Below are 17942 nucleotides of genomic sequence, written 5' to 3'. Positions count from 1 at the left end.
AAGAGGATCCATTTAAAGAGGACGATGATAACAGGTTGGAAAAGGTTTTTAAAAACTAACCCAGCTATTAGCTGATATCTCTGCAGGCTAATAGCTGCTCTGGTCTTTCAGCTGTCCATCACACTCACAAATAGTCTCAAATTGATTCATATCTTCACACAATGTAAAAAGTTTTGCACATGTATAATGCAAAGCACTGACACTTAAGCTCCTTCATATTGAGAGAATATAAAATTGTCTTTTCCACAGGCTTAAACATTCACAATAAGTGCAATGAAGGTGCTGTTTTTATCTGTTTATTTCAAACGCGCTTCAACAGGTAACAATTCACCTCACAAAAATACACTGTAAAAAAAACATGGCAAAATGATGCGATGCAGTCTTAAAAGGCGATTAAAAAGGCACAGATTTTCACCATTTTGTTCAGTTTTTTGGATTTATGTTTATGTTAAGGACAGAATAGGAATGTTTTTAAAAAAATGTTCCCCTCATCTTGTTCTTACAGTAATATGGGAAGGCTGACAGTTTTAGCCTTATGTGCTGGAAACGAACAAGAAATGTGTAATGCACTGACTTTACACTGACTTTATCTGTAGCATATCAGATTGACGTGAAGTTCAAAGGTCAAAATTTAAGGAATTTGAAGTAGTGATCCGTCATTCTGTAATAAATGAAGGCTGATGATTCAAAACAGCAGCTCCCTGCAGATTCCCCCCGTAGCAGCACCGGTTACAACTTGTGTCCCATGTAAATGAAAATCGATTCACATCTCAAGTTTTTTGCTGGGTTTGTGTGGATGTCCAGAGTCAGGAGGGTACTGCGTGACAGTTTTGGTCCTGTTCAACCCACCTGCTTTGTTTTTTTCAGTATATATAAGGGAAGATCCTGTAGGGGACGCGCCGACAGTAGGTGTCCCATGCTAGTCCGTATTTAGCCCTGCACTGTCTCTCGTCACGAGCCTCTCTGTGAATCAGCAGCACGGTGAAGTAGGTGACGTAAAAGTAAGGCAGCAGATGTGAGAATCCTAAAGAAAAAAACAACAACATAATATCAAAGACAATATCAGACTGATGAAATAAAACCTTTCAAATGATCATCAAAACAGAGGGAAAGTAATGCGAGTACATCCTCCTCTGCATTTTTAAATTACAGTCTGTATCATACAGTGAATAGCAGCTTGATTAAGCTCATGCCAGACTGGTCTCACTGGTCATTTTTTGAGGCTGCGCTAACCTGTACAGCAAATATCTGCATGCGTTAACACTGCTACTTTTCTGCCAGTGAAGCTTTCATATGTCTGGAAAATGCATTTCTTTTTTGGAGTGCATAATTTAGCAGCTGATGACTTTTGCCGCAGCAATTAAGGCAGAAACAGCTGTACATCTCAATTACAAAGGCGGCTACACGAGTAAGTCACGTAAATCTGAATACCAATGAGCTCTATGTGTCAGCTGTAACAAAAAGTCTGACAGTCACCATTTTTAGGAGGGATTCATGGGAAAATGAGGCAGTTTACAGGGGAACAAAGACAGATTGTTGCAGCCTTCATTTATTTTGCACAAGTATTAAACAGTATAATTACGTTATGAGGACAGGAAGGAAATCTGGGGGAAAAATTACAATAGCAATGGTCCCTTTCAAACAGGACCTTTCATACAACCACTATGTGATTGGATACGGTATATTTAAACAGGTGTGCAAATATTTTTCCACATCATTTATTAAAAACACCCACAAATCTGTCTGTTTTAATGATAAATGTGACTTCATATGATTAATTAATCCATGTTTTCTAATAAAAACTCTCCAGGTTGGTGTTACGTCTGTGTGTTTGCAAAATGAGCAAATGATGCTGAGGGTTTTTAGGATGTCTTACCACATGGCAGGGACCACGCCAGCGCCATGAGGAGGTCACCGAGGTAATTGGGATGACGAACGAGACCCCACCAGCCAGACACCAGCAGCCGTTTCCCTGTCGCTGTAGCGATGGTCTCCAGTCCTGTAAGGAAGTAAAGGAGAATGAAGACGTTTCTGAATAAAATTCCTCCTTCACTCCACTTCTCCCTCTCCACTCTGAGGCAAAGAGGACATTAATTTAATCTCTTCGTTATATATGCAGCGTGACTTGAGAGACATTATTAGAAATAAGCTGTGTTAAGAGTGAAACTGAGTGTATATTGAGAGAAAATTAGAAAAGTAACTGACTTGCAACGCTTGGATGTGAAGGGTCTCGTCTGAATTGATTCTTCTGTGAGTTGGATTTTCTGAAAATATAATATCCAATACCTGATGACAAAGAGAAAAAAATGTTGACGCCACCTTAGTTAAGCACGAAAAACAACATTTTACAGCCTTAGTAAAGGGATAGTTCACTCAAAATTGAAATTTTCTCTCTCATTATCTACTCACCCTCATGTCAACTAAGGGCTGGGAGAAGTTTCAGAGTCCTCCGTGCCTTCTCTGAGTTACAGCGGGGCTCCGTGCAGCACTGCATGTCCATATGACGGTTGCGAACGGGGCTCACTTTTCTTCGTCCAAAAAGACACACCAAAAAACATCCAAATACCTCCATAGTGCTCGTCTGTAACGTCCCTCTTGTATTGAAGCCCCAACATGAGAAATTGTTCCGAAAAAGATTAAATAAGTCTATATTTTAAGCTTGTTTGTAGCGGAAGCTCCCAGTGTTGTTCTGCCGGAATCTCGCGCGATTTGTGGAGCCGTGAACTGGGTGTCAATGCAAATCGCGCGAGTTTTGCACTGACACAGGCAAAGCAGTGAACTGAGACACTGGGAGCTTCCGCTACAAACAAGCTTAAAATATAGACTTATTTAATTTCTTTCGGAACAATTTCTCATGTTGGGGCTTCAATACAAGAGGGACATTACAGACGAGCACTATGGAGGTATTTGGATGTTTTTTGGTGTGTCTTTTTGGACGAAGAAAAGTGAGCCCCGTTCGCAACCGTCATATGGACATGCAGTGCTGCGCCGAGCCCCCCTTCAACTCCAAAAAGGCACGGGTGACTCTGAAACTTCTCCCAACCCTTAGTCGACATGAGGGTGAGTAGATAATGAGTGAAATTTCAATTTTGAGTGAACTATCCCTTTAAATACAGCTGACACACGGTTACCATTTAGTGTGATAATCACTGCAGCTCCAAGTGAGCTTAGGGCCTGTGGGTGCACGACCAGGAAGGCTGCCTGAAGGCCGTACGTGAAGGGGACCCAGGCCAGGTCCCCAAAGACCAACATGAAGCCAAAACCATCGTGCACAATGTCCATGGTTGTCAGAACAGCTTCCTGTTACAACACAAGGAGGAAACCTGGGATTAACTCTGGAGCTGTTCTGGAGCTCGGTTCTTTTATTATTCTTATTAATTTTGACATAAGATTTGAGGTGTGACCCTGCCGACCCCTCACCTCATTCCACAGAGCGTCTGCCACGTACAGCAGCTGGAAACTGTTGACCAGTATCATGGCCAGAGAGGGGGAACCCCGAAGCTCCACCTCTTTCATCAGCATGCCCAAGTTTATGACCACCTGAAGGAAAAGGTCATATTGATCATCATCACAGACAACCTCACTGTAAATGGTGAATGGACAGGGTTTATAGAGCACTCTCATAGTCTTAAAGGGATAGTTCAACATTTTGGGATTTCTTGGTTTCCCTCATCAAACTCATCAAATACACAATCCAACAACTCCAAAAACACTCTGGTGGACAAGTTGTGACCTGCACATTCACCACGCTATGAGATAATAACGCAACATTATGAGACAGAGTTGTTTTTGAGGTAAAGTCATGCAAACCACTGATGCGTTCCCGTCGAGGGCAGTTTTACAGAAAGCAGTCTCTGCATTTACCTCTAAAACAACTCCGTCTCGTAACGTTCTGTTATTATCTCATAGCGTGGTGAATGTGCAGGTCACAACTTGTCCACCAGAGCGTTTTGGAGTTGTTGGATTGTGCATTTGAAGAGTTTGATGAGGGAAACCAAGAAATCCCATGAGCCTCCGTAGCGTAGCTCTGAGCAGCTCGCGGCTCTGCTCCGCCGTTCTAAAAATAGCTTGCACCGACAAAGGTAACAAACCTACTCCTAAAACTATAGGGATTATGGCAATGGGACAATTTGCCAAAATGTTGAACTATCCCTTTAAAGACCACTCCTACCATACACTCACATTCACACACCACTGATACGTTGGGGATAATTTTGTGTTCAGTGTCTTGCCCAAGGACTCTTCGACATGTGGACTACTAATGACCTTCTAATTAGTGGAGAACCCCTGAGCCACAGGGTGAGGACATTCGGAGCTACAAACAGTAGTCGCCTCTCAGGTGAAACTTCCCTATAAATATTCATAAAGCAAGTCATGACAAACACACATCTTTGTCTTTTCTAAAAGTTTTGTAAATAAAACATTTACATGTGAGATGAGATAGCACAGAGTGTGAGTAAATTCTGTTAATTAATCTATAAATTGTTTAAGTGATCAATCACTGTAACTGTAGTGGTCTTCCATGTTCTTATTTTCCTCCAAAACCAAACTGCTAAAGCTGCAGCAGTATCATCCTGACACCAGGAATCTCAGTGACAGTGCTCATTCCACTGAATAAAACATTTTCTGCAAAAAACTTTTTTCTATTTACATTAAGTTTCACCCATATGCTGCAATGAAAATGTAATTTTATTGATTACTATCATCTGGACTGGTTGCTGTGGAAATGGATGGATACTCATGTTTAAGTCACTGCATTGTGAAATGTTGTATTTCATTATGTTTGAATGAAGAAGTAGTTTTGTCTGCGCAGGGCGACATGATGCTGCTGAAAAGGTTGTTTCACACATTCATTAACATCTGAATAGATGATAAATCTATACGTACTAGACTATGAATATTTCAAGAACCAGCCTGTAACTCAAAACTGTGCTCTTGTGCAGCATGAGGTTGATTTATATTCATCCAAGAAATTGTATTAGGCGCACTTTGTCATAATTTTCATGCAATCCATTAAACAAAATTTGGGCCTGTGAAAAGCCCTTCAAATGTAGCTGCAACTGTAAGACGCTGAATGTTACAAGAAAATAGGTTTAACATGCAAAAGGAAATGAAAATCTCCCACACACTGTCTGCGGCCAGTTGGTGGAAGCTTTTTCTGTCCTCTCCTACGCTCATGGCTTTAAAGCTTTCAGATGTACAAAGGTTTTACTGTTTACACTGTAAATACAGAGAAACAAATAATACTTGCAATACAGGACTCATTACATTTCCATGCATGACTCAGCCCTTTTACTGTCAATCTTGTTTTTTTGCGACTAGGGAAGACAAAGACAGCCTTGCCGTTATTCTTATTTAAATTCTTACTTCTAACTCTAATTGGAAAATCTATTTTCTGTCTTATTCGGCGCGATGACTCAGACAGAGGCTGATGGTGTGCAGCCCGGTCGTCCAACAAATCTCTCACTGTGTCAGGTCATCAGGGAGAAAACCCTCTGATTCTGACTGTGTCAAATTATAGTGGACGACCAGAGGAGAACAACATTGCCACCTGTTGGTCTTAATGGGTTTCATATCAGTGGTAATTAATGTCTGCAATTATGTATCTTAATTATTCTGACTTATAAATAAGGCTAAATATTACAACAGTTTTTTAATTTAAGCAGTACACTCCAAACATTACCACAATGTTAGATATAGAGTAGTTTTATAACAACTTTTTTTTAAAAGTCAGAGAGAATGACAGCTGATCGATCAATCAATACATTTTCTGTATAAAATATAAATGTGTTGGAGGGAATTCAATAAAACCACTCTTGGCATTTGGACAACAAAGTTTTCCAATTTTCACCTTCAGAATCCAGAGTACAGTGGATATGAACCTATCACCAGAAATATTAATCAATGCCTGGACTTCAAATTGATCAGTTCACTCACCCAACCAATCAGACCTGGTCTGAGCTCGCAGAAATATTTGAGGTCGAAGTTTCCGATGCGTGGATTTAACTCTCGTCCGATGAAGAAGTCATAGAGGGGATTTCCTAAACAGAGCAGTGGGATGAATGTTAATAGAAACAACACACAGAAGGATTTGAAATGCAGTTTAATTCTGCTCTTGGATCATCTGCAGGTAAATAATGTGAATAGAAAAAGTAATTAACTCTTAAGCATCAAGTCAGTGACTTTGTTCCCTAAACTAATAATGGATTAATCATCAATCAGCTAAACCCTGCACTAAAAGGTGCTTTGAGCTAAATGCAAACACCAGAGAAAATGATCATGATGCTAGCCAGCTGATGGTTCCCTATTAAAATTATTTCCATGTTCACCACTATTCATTTAGCTTTTTATCATTCCAACCTTTGCTTACATACTCACATTAGCATTTGCATTAGTTTAGCCCCTGAATTATTCTATTCATTTGTGTATCTGTCTATTTTATGTGTTCAGTTATTTCTGTTTCTGGTAACTTAGTGAAAAAAAGAGTATTTTATTCTTTTTAAGTTTGACAGCACAGCAAACGCTCGGCTTACTTGAAAGAGACTGTACACTTTATGCCTCATGCCCGCAGGCTCATGTGGAGCTTGGCTGCTGAATACTCACCCATAGGAATACCAAAAACCTCAACAAACAATAAAACAGGCCTACAGACGCTCAGTACATGACCGGCAGCTTTTTTTAAACAGTAGTTTAGGGTGGTGGATTCTTCCTTTAATGATGAGGCTCAACTCTCACCTGTGTTGCCCCCCAAAGCGAGAGCATGGGAAGGCGCCCAGAAGGAGCGGATGTAGAGGTAGATGGAGAGCAGGAACGACCCTGCTATTGCACACACTGCCAGAGGCACCAGCAGCTCAAACAGATACCCCAGAGGAGCCCCGAGCCCCAGCAACAGCATCAGCAGCACACCAGTGATGCACAGGCCATGAAAACCTGAGAGAGAGAAACAAACAAAACTAAATATTTTAGCCTGGGGCAGAAAGATATGTAGACTGACAGAGGTTGGAATAAAAAAAAAGAAAAAAAAGAAAACAGGTAAAAGTTGAAACGTGGGACTTCAGTGTGTAACTTCAGTAAACTTTAGCTCAAGGTCAGAGTGGGCAGAGAGAGCTGAGACAGAGAGAAACATCCTTTTGAATCTCCCTCAAAATAAAATGTAACAGTGAAAGTGAATTTTATAAGAGTGAAGCTTTAAAAAAGTGAAGAAAGCATTTACACATTTACACTGTAAAACAATGCTTAACTGTATAATATTACTTTATCACGACTTTACTATAAACCATTTCATAACTTTACTATAAACCATGTTGCGACTCTACTATAAACCATTTCACACACCAGTTATGAGTAAAAGATTGAAAACTGAAAAAAAATAATCCTCCACTGTATTGTAACTCCATACCATGACACCACGGCTTATTGTTAACTCCCCAAACCCGACCTTACCATTTATGGGATACTTGAGGCGTGTCCCATCCCTCAGCACTAATCCTTCAGACACCTGCGGACAAATATACATAACTTAAGTCCAAAAACCCAAACTGTGCCCTGCATATTAACAACGGTCATAACGTCTGTAACACCGTATAATTCATATAAACCTCTGTGCTTACATGCATGCTATCATGATGATAATTACAACACAGTATGATCACACACTGCTGGTTAAAGCAACAGCTGGATTGAATTGAAGTCTAGGCCTGAGCTGGACTGATAATGTGTCTTACCTTTCCTACTGGCATCGAATAGAGGAGCGCGTGTAGACCCATCCATCCCAGCAGAACCACGGGGGCCAGAGGGTCCCACAGCTGATCAGTGGAGGGGAGGAGAGGGGGCCACTGGAGAACAGAGGCCTCCGGGGATCGACTCACAGAGATCAGAAACAGCACCGTCAATGGTAGAGAGATGGGAATGCATGTGGCTCCTGTGACATGAATACAGATTCAGTCTGGGTGTGTGAGTTAAGAGAACATGGCTGATGTAACTGAGCAGCAGAACTGCCAAACAGAAACCAGTGAAACGGCATCACAGGGGAAATTTAACCGGTGAAGCACATCTGGCCAGCGAGAGCGAGACTATTTATTAAATCATATTCATATTGCAAATGAAATTTGACTGTGAGTAATTGAAACATCTCAAGGTGAAATAAACATCAAAGATGCTTTGCTACAAACATTGCAGTGGTAAAACAAAGATCCCAAAAAATATCTTTAAAACTCCTGGCTCAGTTCAGTGTTGTCTGATCTTATCTGTCAAAGCTAAACATGATTTAACTGCAAAGTAAAATTAATGTGATGCTCAATTTAAAGAACACGGCAGGTAACAAGGCAGAACCAGTGATAATAGCATCAGACGATTTCATTTCATTTTTGCAACGACAACTCTAACTTAAATAGTTGTGACGATTCTCAGTGATGAAGGTTTAACAAGGAGCCCAATTCACTCGCCAGCTTTAAATTCATCCTACCTTTGTTTCTAAAATAAGCTTTTACACTCTACTATTCATGTAAGAAACTCTTTGACATGTCTCACATTTTCTGCAGTGTGTATAGAAAGGCAGATATACAGTTGTACAACATTGGTAGAAAGGGAATTGTGATATGTCTGCCTTCAACATTAGTAAATATGAGGATATACATGCAGCCCATCCGATGCAATGTGGTATTTATGGCGCTGTAAAGGCAAACCGACACAGACATAGTGGAAGTGGAAGCATGACTCACCCAGGGTTCCTCCAAACTCCCTCTCTGTGTCATGGGAGGATCTGTGTTTGGCTGCTTGACTGTTTGGCCTCATTATCGGTCTCCTGTGAAAACAGAGACAGATATAGTTCAGTCAAAATAAATACATTTGAGGAACAATTCAAACACTCTAATGCTAATAAAACAAGACAGGATTAATGCCAGAGTAAGACAACCAATGATGATGTTGAATTATTATTATTTCTATAGGATTCATTTTAAGGGATGATTCTTTCAATAATCCTCAGTTTCATCTGCAGTAAAACTGATTGCGTTTAACCTCTGAATCTTAATTATTAACATGCAGTTCTCTGCTTTCAACAGGTCATACGTTTCAGTGTAACCTCTGACCTCAGCACAGTGTGACATTTTACAAATGAACATAAATCCCTGTCAGTGTGTTAAGCGTTTACCGAAGTATTTCTAATTTATGCTCCCATTAACCATAATGCAGCACTACACATCCATGCAACAGTTACAGTTAGCAGTGACTCAGCATACAGTATAATAACTATATGATGCACTATTATAAAGGCCATGTGTTCCTCTCCTATACTTTAGTATACTACACGATATTACATTTTTATACTAGGACATAGGACACTGAGACAGATGTATACAATCCAAATGCTGTTTACCTGTTAAATGTCAGTAATGATAACCCATAAATACAACACATCTAGTCTGAAAGGTCATTTTACCTCTGATGCATTTATATTATGGTATTGGCTTCAGAGTGGACAGCCTACTGATCTCAGGAAAGTCTTGAAAACACGATTATGTAGCTATAATCTGACAAAACACACACATAGACATTATCATATGTAGCTTTTCTGTATGTAGAATCGTTTACATTGCGTGTTAATTTGCACACATGTCTGGCTTTACTGCGACTGCTGTCTTCATTTAGTAAGACAAAGTTCAGGTCGCTGTTTGTTCCCGTGTTATGACACTGTTATGAAACGTTCACCTTTACCTGGTGACGCTGAAATGATCTGAGAGGAGAAACAAAGGCTTCGCGGTAAAACGCGGCGTCTATAATGAGTAAAAGGATGTTTGTGTTGTAGTGCAGCAAGTGTAGTATCTTACCGGCGTGTAACATGAAGGTGCAGGCGGGACTGTAGGCATCAATGTAACTCATATGCATCCATCCCATAGAGGCAGCCTGCAGACGGAAACGCCTCAGGCCCACGTCTTTACGCACGGAGTCGTCTTTCAGCCAATCAGATCCGTCCGCGGTCATCAGAAGAGGGTGGAGCGAAGAGGGCTAAGCCAATCAAATGAGCTCCTCAGGTGGCGACAGCCAGCTGGGTGCTGAACTGAAGAATGACTGGCAGCTTTTATGAAACACACCTGAATAACACTGTTATTCACTTGTTACACACCCATTGACAAGACTGAGACTAAAACTGTGAAAAGGTGTTTTTTTTTTTTATACTATAACTTTGGTTTGGAAAAGGAAGTAAAACAGATTGACTGCCGCACTCATTCACTTTTATTGTGGAAACAAACACTTAAACCATTTCTAAACACGTTTATCTGTGTTAGACATGCACAGAAAACAGAGTCAGCCTGAAGGCAAGAGACGTGCAAGCCTGCTGTAGTTACTTTAGTGTTAGACATGAACAACGTAATCAGATGACATTCAGACTGCAAATTAATTCAGCAAAAGATGCCTGAGAGAATTTATTAATACATGAGATTTCCACCAGACGCAGCTTTCTTCTTTAATCATCGAGACTCTGTTTTCACATTTAACACATTTCCTTAGAGGGGAACATGTGCTGACGGGTTTAAAAGTTTCAATACAAGTTTCTCCTCTCATATTTAATGATTTGTAAATGATAACTACAATATTAAACCACAGTACTAACTAATGGCTTGTTATGCTCTTTGTCGGGCCTGGAATTAAATAAAGATTTGATGTAAATCTAAAAGTGCCATCCCTGTGCCTGAAACATTATTTTTTTATTGACAACTGTAAAAACTGAAGTTTAGTGAAGTGTCTGATTGGAGCATTGAGATCTTCGCAAATATTTATGAGGCTTTCATAACAACCATTTTATGAATCTAATCAATACATTTGACATCAACAGGACTTATGCAACAGAGAGAGTGTTTAAAGTGGATGCACTATTCCAGTGTATATTGTAAATCGCTATTTGCTACTTGGAGATTAGTATGGACTATCAGGACGTGCTGCACTTTGAGCTTTAACCCCGTTCACAGATTACTTCGATCACACTCTGCTCCATCGGTGCAGGATCCAGGCATCGGTGGGCGGAGCTCCCAACTATCTCATCCAGCAGGAAGTGTACAAGGTTCTCGTCGGAGACAAAGCGCCACAGGTACATCTGCAGGTAGTGGCAGTCGACCTGGATCTGCTGCAGGCCATAGCGGCCGAAGGTGCGCAGGCGGACACACTCCAGGAACGTTTTTAAACTGATTTTTATGATTCCAGTCATCACAGAGACCTGGGGGGGAGAGGAGGCGCAGGTGAGAGGTGTTATATTCGCTGTAAACGACATAAAGATCGAGAACAAAGATCTACACTCACCTTGTTAAACTCCACTGAGCTGAAGATGTCTATCCTCTCAGAAAACAGCTTGTGTATGTTGCTTAGCAGATTTGTATCCATAGGAGCGCTGCAGGAAGACAGAGGTACAGAGTAAATCAACAATGTCCCACACTTAAGATTGGAGTTGGCTCAATAGACCATAAGAGAACAATCACTGGCAAATGAAAACCAACAAAATATTTAATAATCCTTGGGGCTGAAGAATTGTAATTAAAATTGTTGCCCCGCTTCAATATAGTTGTCACATACTGTGAATGAAAACATGCAGCTGTCACTAAACACTGTTTTGTTCTCTCCTATCAAGTGGCTGCCTGCAATGCTGCAAATGCAACGCAAAGGGGAAAATAGTAATAAAAGAAATAAATGAAAACAGTTTCAGCCACAAAACAGATAATTACGCATCAAAGACTACGGACTACGGAAAACTAAATTAATTTTTATTGTATTGATGGTGTCAAGGGAAGTGATTCAGGAGGATTCAGATTTAAGACAAAGCTCCAGTGATTTGCCTCAGACTTGCATATCTTATCTTCTTGTGTTATGCATCTTACACACCAGAGAAATGACTGAATCTCACAACAATAAGCCACATGCAAATTCAAAAAAATACATGCATGCTTCATTGTTCTGTTCCTGAGAGTCTTATAATGTTGTAAATGGACCAAACAAGAACTTCCTGTCTCCTCCCTTCACCTGCGTGTTTGCAGCTTATTTACCTGGGGGTGTAGCTGGCAGCGTATCGGGCATTCTGCCTGGAGCTGCTGTAGACTGAGAAAGTCCTTTTGCTGGAGTCGCTGCTGTGTGCTTTCCTCACACCTTCTTCATATAAAAGTCCAACCTAGAGCAGAGCACACAGGGTTCATAAACCAGCCTGCCCACGATGAGAGTACTGTGACTGGACTGGCAGATGTAGTGCAGCATGTTGTAATAAAAGTTTTACCTGCACATCGATCGAGGTGGTGTCCTCTACGACTCTCTTCATCACAGCTCGGACATTTCGTGGCTCGATGGTGTTGACCCAGTCTCGCGTTTCCACACTCTTCCTTAACATCTGAGAGATAATCAGGCCCTGAACCTGCAAAAAACAAACCACACCATAGATGCACTCATGATTGGCACTGATGTCTGTTTAATCTCAGTGAGAAAAATGACTCAGGAAATAATGCTGGTGAAAACCTACCTTCACATAATGGTTCAGTAGTTTCTGTGCTGCCTCCCTGGCTTCTGCACACAAACTTGTGACGGGTGTTACAGGACTGTGATGCTGAGAAAGAACAAAAACAGCAACGCCTTTAGTCAGACGGCTCTGAAATCAGTTGCTCTGGGGAGTTAAAAAAAAAACTTTCAAAAATGCAATGTTGCACTTATTGGGTTGTAAACCATTTACCTGCACAAGGAACTGTTCGTCCGTGAGCGTGAGTATGTAGGAGATGGTCGAGGTTTCGTAGTCCAAGCAGAGGCGAGACAGCAGCAACAGAAGAGCCGGAGGGGTTGAACCTCCTTTGTCTCCTGCGCTCTCACAGAACTGGCGAGAAGACTGGCACACAAACTTTATAAAGCTCACCACCAGACTCTCACGCACACCCTGACTGCAGAATTCACCCTATGAGAAGACAGATAGAGAGGGGAACTGTCACTGTCACAATGTAGAAACAACACATGAGGTTACAATGACATAGGGAGTCCCACATTAAAGGGATAGTTCAAAAATTTTGGCAAATTGGCCCATTGCCATAATCCCTATAGTCATAGCAGTAGGTTCGTTACCTTTAATTGTTGGTGCAAGCTATTTTTAGAACGGCGGAGCAGAGTCGTGAGCTGCTCAGAGTTATGCTACGGAGGCTCCTGAGATTTCTTGGTTTCCCTCATCAAACTCATTAAATACACAATCCAGCAACTCCAAAACGCTCTGGTGTTGACAAGTTGTGACCTGCACATTCACAACGCTATGATATATTAATAAAACGTTACGAGACGGAGTTGTTTTAGAGGCAAATTCAGAGACTGCTTGATGAAAAACTGCCCTCAACGGGAACACGCATCAGTGGTTTTGCATGAATTTACCTCAAAAACAACTCCGTCTCGTAATGCTCCGTTATTATCTCATAGCATGGTGAATCTGCAGGTCACAACTCACCAGAGCGTTTTGGAGTTGTTGGATTGGACTCTGCTCCGCGGTTTTAAAAACAGCTTGCACCGACAATTAAAGGTACCAAACCTACTCCTAAAACTCTAGGGATTATGGCAATGGGCCAATTTGCCAAAATGTTGAACTATCCCTATAAACTGTTAGTTTATCGCAGTGAAAAAAACTAAGTCATTACTTTATCTATCCCTGTGCTCAGTTGTGCTTGAAGCTATTGGAAGAGTTTCAGTCCAAATGTAGCAGAGCGAAAATAATTATTTTCTTGCAGCAATCTGTTACTGAACTGGCAAATAAACAGAAAAAACTATTCACCTTGAAGTACGGCTTATTGGAGAACGTGATGTCCTTAGCTGTGAAGAGATGCACTGATGCCAGCACTGACTTAATCTGATTGAGAATCGAGGCTGACAGGGAGGAGAGCAGCTCCGGCAGGCTCATCGGAGCATCTCTACCCGAGGCCGGCCCCCCGAGATGAGCTCCGCCTCCAGCCACCGAAGCACCAGCCACAGAGAGCCGAGGCGTGGCCAGGGCCTGCCTCACGTCTGTCAAACTGTCCATGTAGAAGCTCTGCAGGGCAGAGAGGTACTGCTTGACTCGCTCCGTTGCTGCACGTACGACTATCTCAGTGCCCTTGTTTGGCACGGCAGAGCCCGGCAGCAGTTTGGCCACGGCCTGAAGTCTACGGTGGAAGCGGTCCAGCGCTCGGACCAGGAGGGAGTTATCGCCGACCCCTTTCTCTTCTTGTATTCTCCGCTCCACCAGCGAGAAGTAGCGAGCTGCCAGGTCATCCACAAAGACATGAAGCTTGCCGTTTGCCATCTGTGGGATATTTTTGGACGCCAGCTCTCCTTTCTGAGCGTGGTTAATAAAAAGTTCTTGATAGGATGTAATTACTAAACACAAGCTGCTGACAAATTCATTGCAGCCTCTGTCGATGAATTCCAGGATGTCAGTGTTCGCGGTGGGAGAAAGTAGAGCGCTCGTTTTAGGGGAGTTATCAGTCGGAGATCCGGCACCTGCACTCGAGGACGATCTGCGTGCAGAAGCATCTTTCACGGCTGAGGCAGAAGGGTACGGTCTTATCTCTGCTTCCAGGCCCTGGAGGTCCGACTCCAGTCGAGATCTTGCATGGCTCAGGAATTTATCACATAGCTCCTCCGCTGGTTCATCCAACTGTAGTAGCAGCTCCACACACTCTGATAAATCTTTGGCGCTTGACCCACCATCCCTATGGAGCACAACAAAACAGTTGGGAAAGGTTGATCGACAGGAATCATAGAAATTACAAACATGCAAAAATTTTTTTTTTTTTTTTCAAAAAATAGCTCATGAAAATGTAAAAGATAAACATTTTGCACAAGCAAGGGACAACATCTGTTTACGTATGTGCCTTAGTGGAATCAGTACATCCATATACAATATAGAAAATAAACCATGATTTGTCTGACATCCAAAGCACTCCCTTTTTTTCTTTTTACCAATTTGATACTGTTTGTTTGTATGTTTTATTTATTCATGCAAAAGGAAATTTGTATCGTATTACAGAGGGTTAGAAAGAAGTCTCTCTTTTTGTCTGGTAGCTACCTCTTTACTTTGATAAGCCACTTGCAATCTGTTGGACGTACTGAGATTCTCATTCACACAGTGACTGTATTGGGGTGGGATGGGTATTCTGCAAGATTTCTGTTTAAAACTAAGCCAACGTTTGTGTATTTATGTCAGTTAAATTTGAATATGGTTGGTCAAATAACTTTATTCTAACTATGAATTACAAAGCCGATTGTATGACTGTTTACCCCACTGTAAATGTTTGTTTACCCTTTTGTGAAAAAACAATAAACACCTGTTTACAAAAAACAATATAGAAAATAAATGAATAACAATCTGAAAGTAAGGTGTTTTTTTTGTGTTCAGACAGTTGACAGTTTCAAGTGTGACTCCAGTCTTCCTCATAAGCGTCATCCGACGTACTGCTGACGTGTCATTTATCAGCTGGCCGTCAGCAGAACGTCGGAAAACGCTTATGAGGAAGACTGGAGTCACAGTGACAGAGTCACAAACTGTCAAGCAGGTAAAATCTCCTTACTCGTTCGTCTGACCACAAAAACACATAACTTTCTTAACAAGACGACAAAATGAACATAATTGATCTGAATCTGAAAGTAAAACCTGAGTATTTCTAATTCTATTATTATATTATTTAATCTTCACTACTGTGCCCTCCTCGTCTCCATATTCACATTATTTATCACCTAATCCGCGATATATACAAAATGGCTCTAACAATAGATATATAAAATATAGATTCAGAAATTCCCACCTGAACTTCTGCCGAAGCTCTTGTGCCAGTTTGTCCATGATCTCATGACAGTCGTCCTGAATTCCCTTGAAGGAGGGCAGGTGGCTGTACTGCTGCAGCACACAGCGGGCGCGGCGGTGGGAGCTCACTGCCTGAGCGTAGGCCTGCAGCTCCAGACACTTATTCAATCTAGCGGGAAGCTCAAAGAGAAACTGCAGCTTCCGTAGAAGAGTGTGGACCCCTGAAGTGACACACAGTGAAACAAACAAAAAAAAGAAAATTAATATAATCCACCATCACAACTTCCACCAGGTTTGATTCAATAGAAGAACCCCCTGTTAAGGTCTCACCTGACAGTTTTGTAATCTGTGTGTGCTGGTCTTGAAGAGTACCACTGATAGAAGCACTGAACTCTGTGATCGCCGCCATGTTAGCAGACAGACAGTCCATTTCATCCTCCATCTTTTTAAAGTCGTTCTTCATCTTTCTTATGGTGTCTGGAGAAACAGAGAAGAGTGACTCAGCTGTCTGGGTTTGCACATTTCAACAACAACAACAACAACAACAGTATCATCTGAGACAGTCCCTCACCTGTAGCAGATATGAACTTGTTGTAGTTTTCATACACAAGCGTCTGCATGTCACTGTCCAGAGAGCGAATCTGTTTGACCATGCAGGTTTCCTGGTCCATCAGCTCGGTCAAAGAGCACTCTCTTCTGAGCTGCATTTAGGGAACAATACACACCATGGTCAGAGTCAGACTCACAAAATAAAGGAGTAGATGTGGAGTATAACAAACTTAAATGGCACACTTCAGTCCGAGCTGCTTTGTTATTCATAAAGCAGATATCAACCAACTGGTCCTGTTTACATTTAACCACCACCAAGAACAGACTAAGTTTTCAGTCCACTTAAGTCTCTGTCAAAAAAGCTGAAAGAATAATTTCTGTACTCGCTGATCACGAAAACTCAATTTCATTCTCACTTGTGTTTTCCCTGGAACCACATCTGTCTCCACCTTTAAAGATGGTCCCTGGCACATTGAAGGATTTCCTTACAGTCAAATATTGTACAGTATCAGGGCTCCAGACTGCATTTTGCATTTTTTCCTCAAAATTTTGAGACAGTGCAAGTAAATGTTTCATCTATTTGCGCATGTGCACCCACTAAATTTGCCATTTTTTGTTAACACTGGTGCAACATGCAGGGGCGACTAAATAAATCTTGAATCTGTCATTATAGGTGACAGACCAATGTGTGTGAGGATCATGAATGAAAAGGAAATGTGAATAGTTGCTTAGCAAGTTGATTTAAGTGGTGTGTGTACCCCTAAATCTTCTGCTTGTGCTCCTAGTCAAATAAAAGTTGAATAGGTCTGAAGCCCTGAGTATAATTATTCCGAACCTCTTTAATGATATTGTGATGGAGGCAGCAACAAACAGGCTGATTTAAAATTCAGGGCAGAGGAAGTTCCCTGTAACACTGATCCTGTCTTCAGCTATACCACACAGTGCACACGCCATTATGTGAATAATAATAATAAGCCAATAATGTAAACAGTGCTTTGACAGCAGAGCCCCCCCCCCCTCCTCACCTTGTTCAGGTAGAGCTCGGGGTCAAAGTGAGGCCCGTTGATGTCGCAGGGATCCAGGGACTCGGACCCCGGCGGGGCCTTTCCCTCCTCGTTGAGCCCGTAGTAAAGCTTCAACATGCCGTGCACCCTCCGCCTCTTGGCTGGGTCATCCGGTACCCCCACAGATCCGTCCGCCGCCTCTCCGTCCATACCGAGCTGCGGTCAGCTGAGAAATATGAAAATGAAACGACGATTACAAAGCGACCGAGCGTCCAGCCGACAGCAGCTCTCTGACGCCGCCTGAGCACGGACACTTCTCCCTCACAGGTGACTGGTGTCTTTGTATCTTTGTAGCCTAGCAGGCTGCCTGTTTTATCCAGGCTGTTCAAATACACTCAGGTAGAAAATGTCATATTTTCTCCCGAAACACAAGCAGCTGGCTTGGGGGAAACGTTTCCGGGTGTGTAGCCTATCCGGTGTCACGTCATCACAGAGCGTTGCTGTCAAGAGAATTACCGGCCGCGACCGAACGTCGTCGTAGTTCTGAACCGGAAGTTCACAACTGCGCATGTCAGACAAAGATCCTGCAGCAGAAAAACCAAACCAAA

General features: G+C 41.9%; 2 protein-coding genes across 2 annotated transcripts; both read right to left on the bottom strand.

The window, feature by feature from the left end:
* Nucleotides 1–290: 290 nt before the first annotated feature.
* tm7sf2 (transmembrane 7 superfamily member 2) lies at nucleotides 291–9906 on the bottom strand. Its single transcript, XM_083987183.1, has 11 exons — nucleotides 9828–9906; nucleotides 8721–8803; nucleotides 7725–7921; nucleotides 7444–7498; nucleotides 6736–6930; nucleotides 5938–6041; nucleotides 3421–3540; nucleotides 3132–3300; nucleotides 2206–2286; nucleotides 1877–1999; nucleotides 291–1024 (listed from the first exon to the last, which is right to left on the bottom strand). Exons 2-11 carry the CDS (start codon nucleotides 8791–8793, stop codon nucleotides 864–866), a joined length of 1278 nt encoding a protein of 425 aa, XP_083843309.1. The 5' UTR covers nucleotides 8794–8803; nucleotides 9828–9906; the 3' UTR covers nucleotides 291–863.
* Nucleotides 9907–10224: 318 nt separating this feature from the next.
* Nucleotides 10225–17779, bottom strand: vps51 (VPS51 subunit of GARP complex). The gene is made up of 11 exons (XM_083987180.1): nucleotides 17356–17779; nucleotides 16353–16482; nucleotides 16112–16258; nucleotides 15783–16002; nucleotides 13775–14690; nucleotides 12704–12919; nucleotides 12497–12580; nucleotides 12257–12391; nucleotides 12033–12154; nucleotides 11296–11383; nucleotides 10225–11212 (listed from the first exon to the last, which is right to left on the bottom strand). The coding sequence occupies exons 1-11, from the start codon at nucleotides 17542–17544 to the stop codon at nucleotides 10952–10954; spliced, it is 2508 nt and encodes an 835-aa protein (XP_083843306.1). The 5' UTR covers nucleotides 17545–17779; the 3' UTR covers nucleotides 10225–10951.
* Nucleotides 17780–17942: the final 163 nt, after the last annotated feature.

This window comes from Trachurus trachurus, assembly GCF_905171665.1.
Source record: "Trachurus trachurus genome assembly, chromosome: 14".
In the NCBI taxonomy this organism is placed as follows: Eukaryota; Metazoa; Chordata; class Actinopteri; order Carangiformes; family Carangidae; genus Trachurus; species Trachurus trachurus.
This window is presented reverse-complemented; position numbering and strand designations above follow the sequence as displayed.

What these genes read in the sequence shown, in the direction of transcription:
- tm7sf2 (XM_083987183.1), bottom strand. Translation starts at nt 8,793, where the DNA reads ATGAGGCCAAACAGTCAAGCAGCCAAACACAGATCCTCCCATGACACA. An exon ending in GACCAGGTCTGATTGGTTGG is followed by an intron (nt 3,541 to 5,937) that starts GTGAGTGAACTG and finishes CTTTTCCTTCAG; the next exon opens with GTGGTCATAAACTTGGGCAT. An exon ending in AGTGATTATCACACTAAATG is followed by an intron (nt 2,287 to 3,131) that starts GTAACCGTGTGT and finishes CTTTGTCATCAG; the next exon opens with GTATTGGATATTATATTTTC.
- vps51 (XM_083987180.1), bottom strand. Translation starts at nt 17,544, where the DNA reads ATGGACGGAGAGGCGGCGGACGGATCTGTGGGGGTACCGGATGACCCA. An exon ending in ACAGATTACAAAACTGTCAG is followed by an intron (nt 16,003 to 16,111) that starts GTGAGACCTTAA and finishes GTGTCACTTCAG; the next exon opens with GGGTCCACACTCTTCTACGG. An exon ending in GCTCAGTGGAGTTTAACAAG is followed by an intron (nt 11,213 to 11,295) that starts GTGAGTGTAGAT and finishes TCTCCCCCCCAG; the next exon opens with GTCTCTGTGATGACTGGAAT.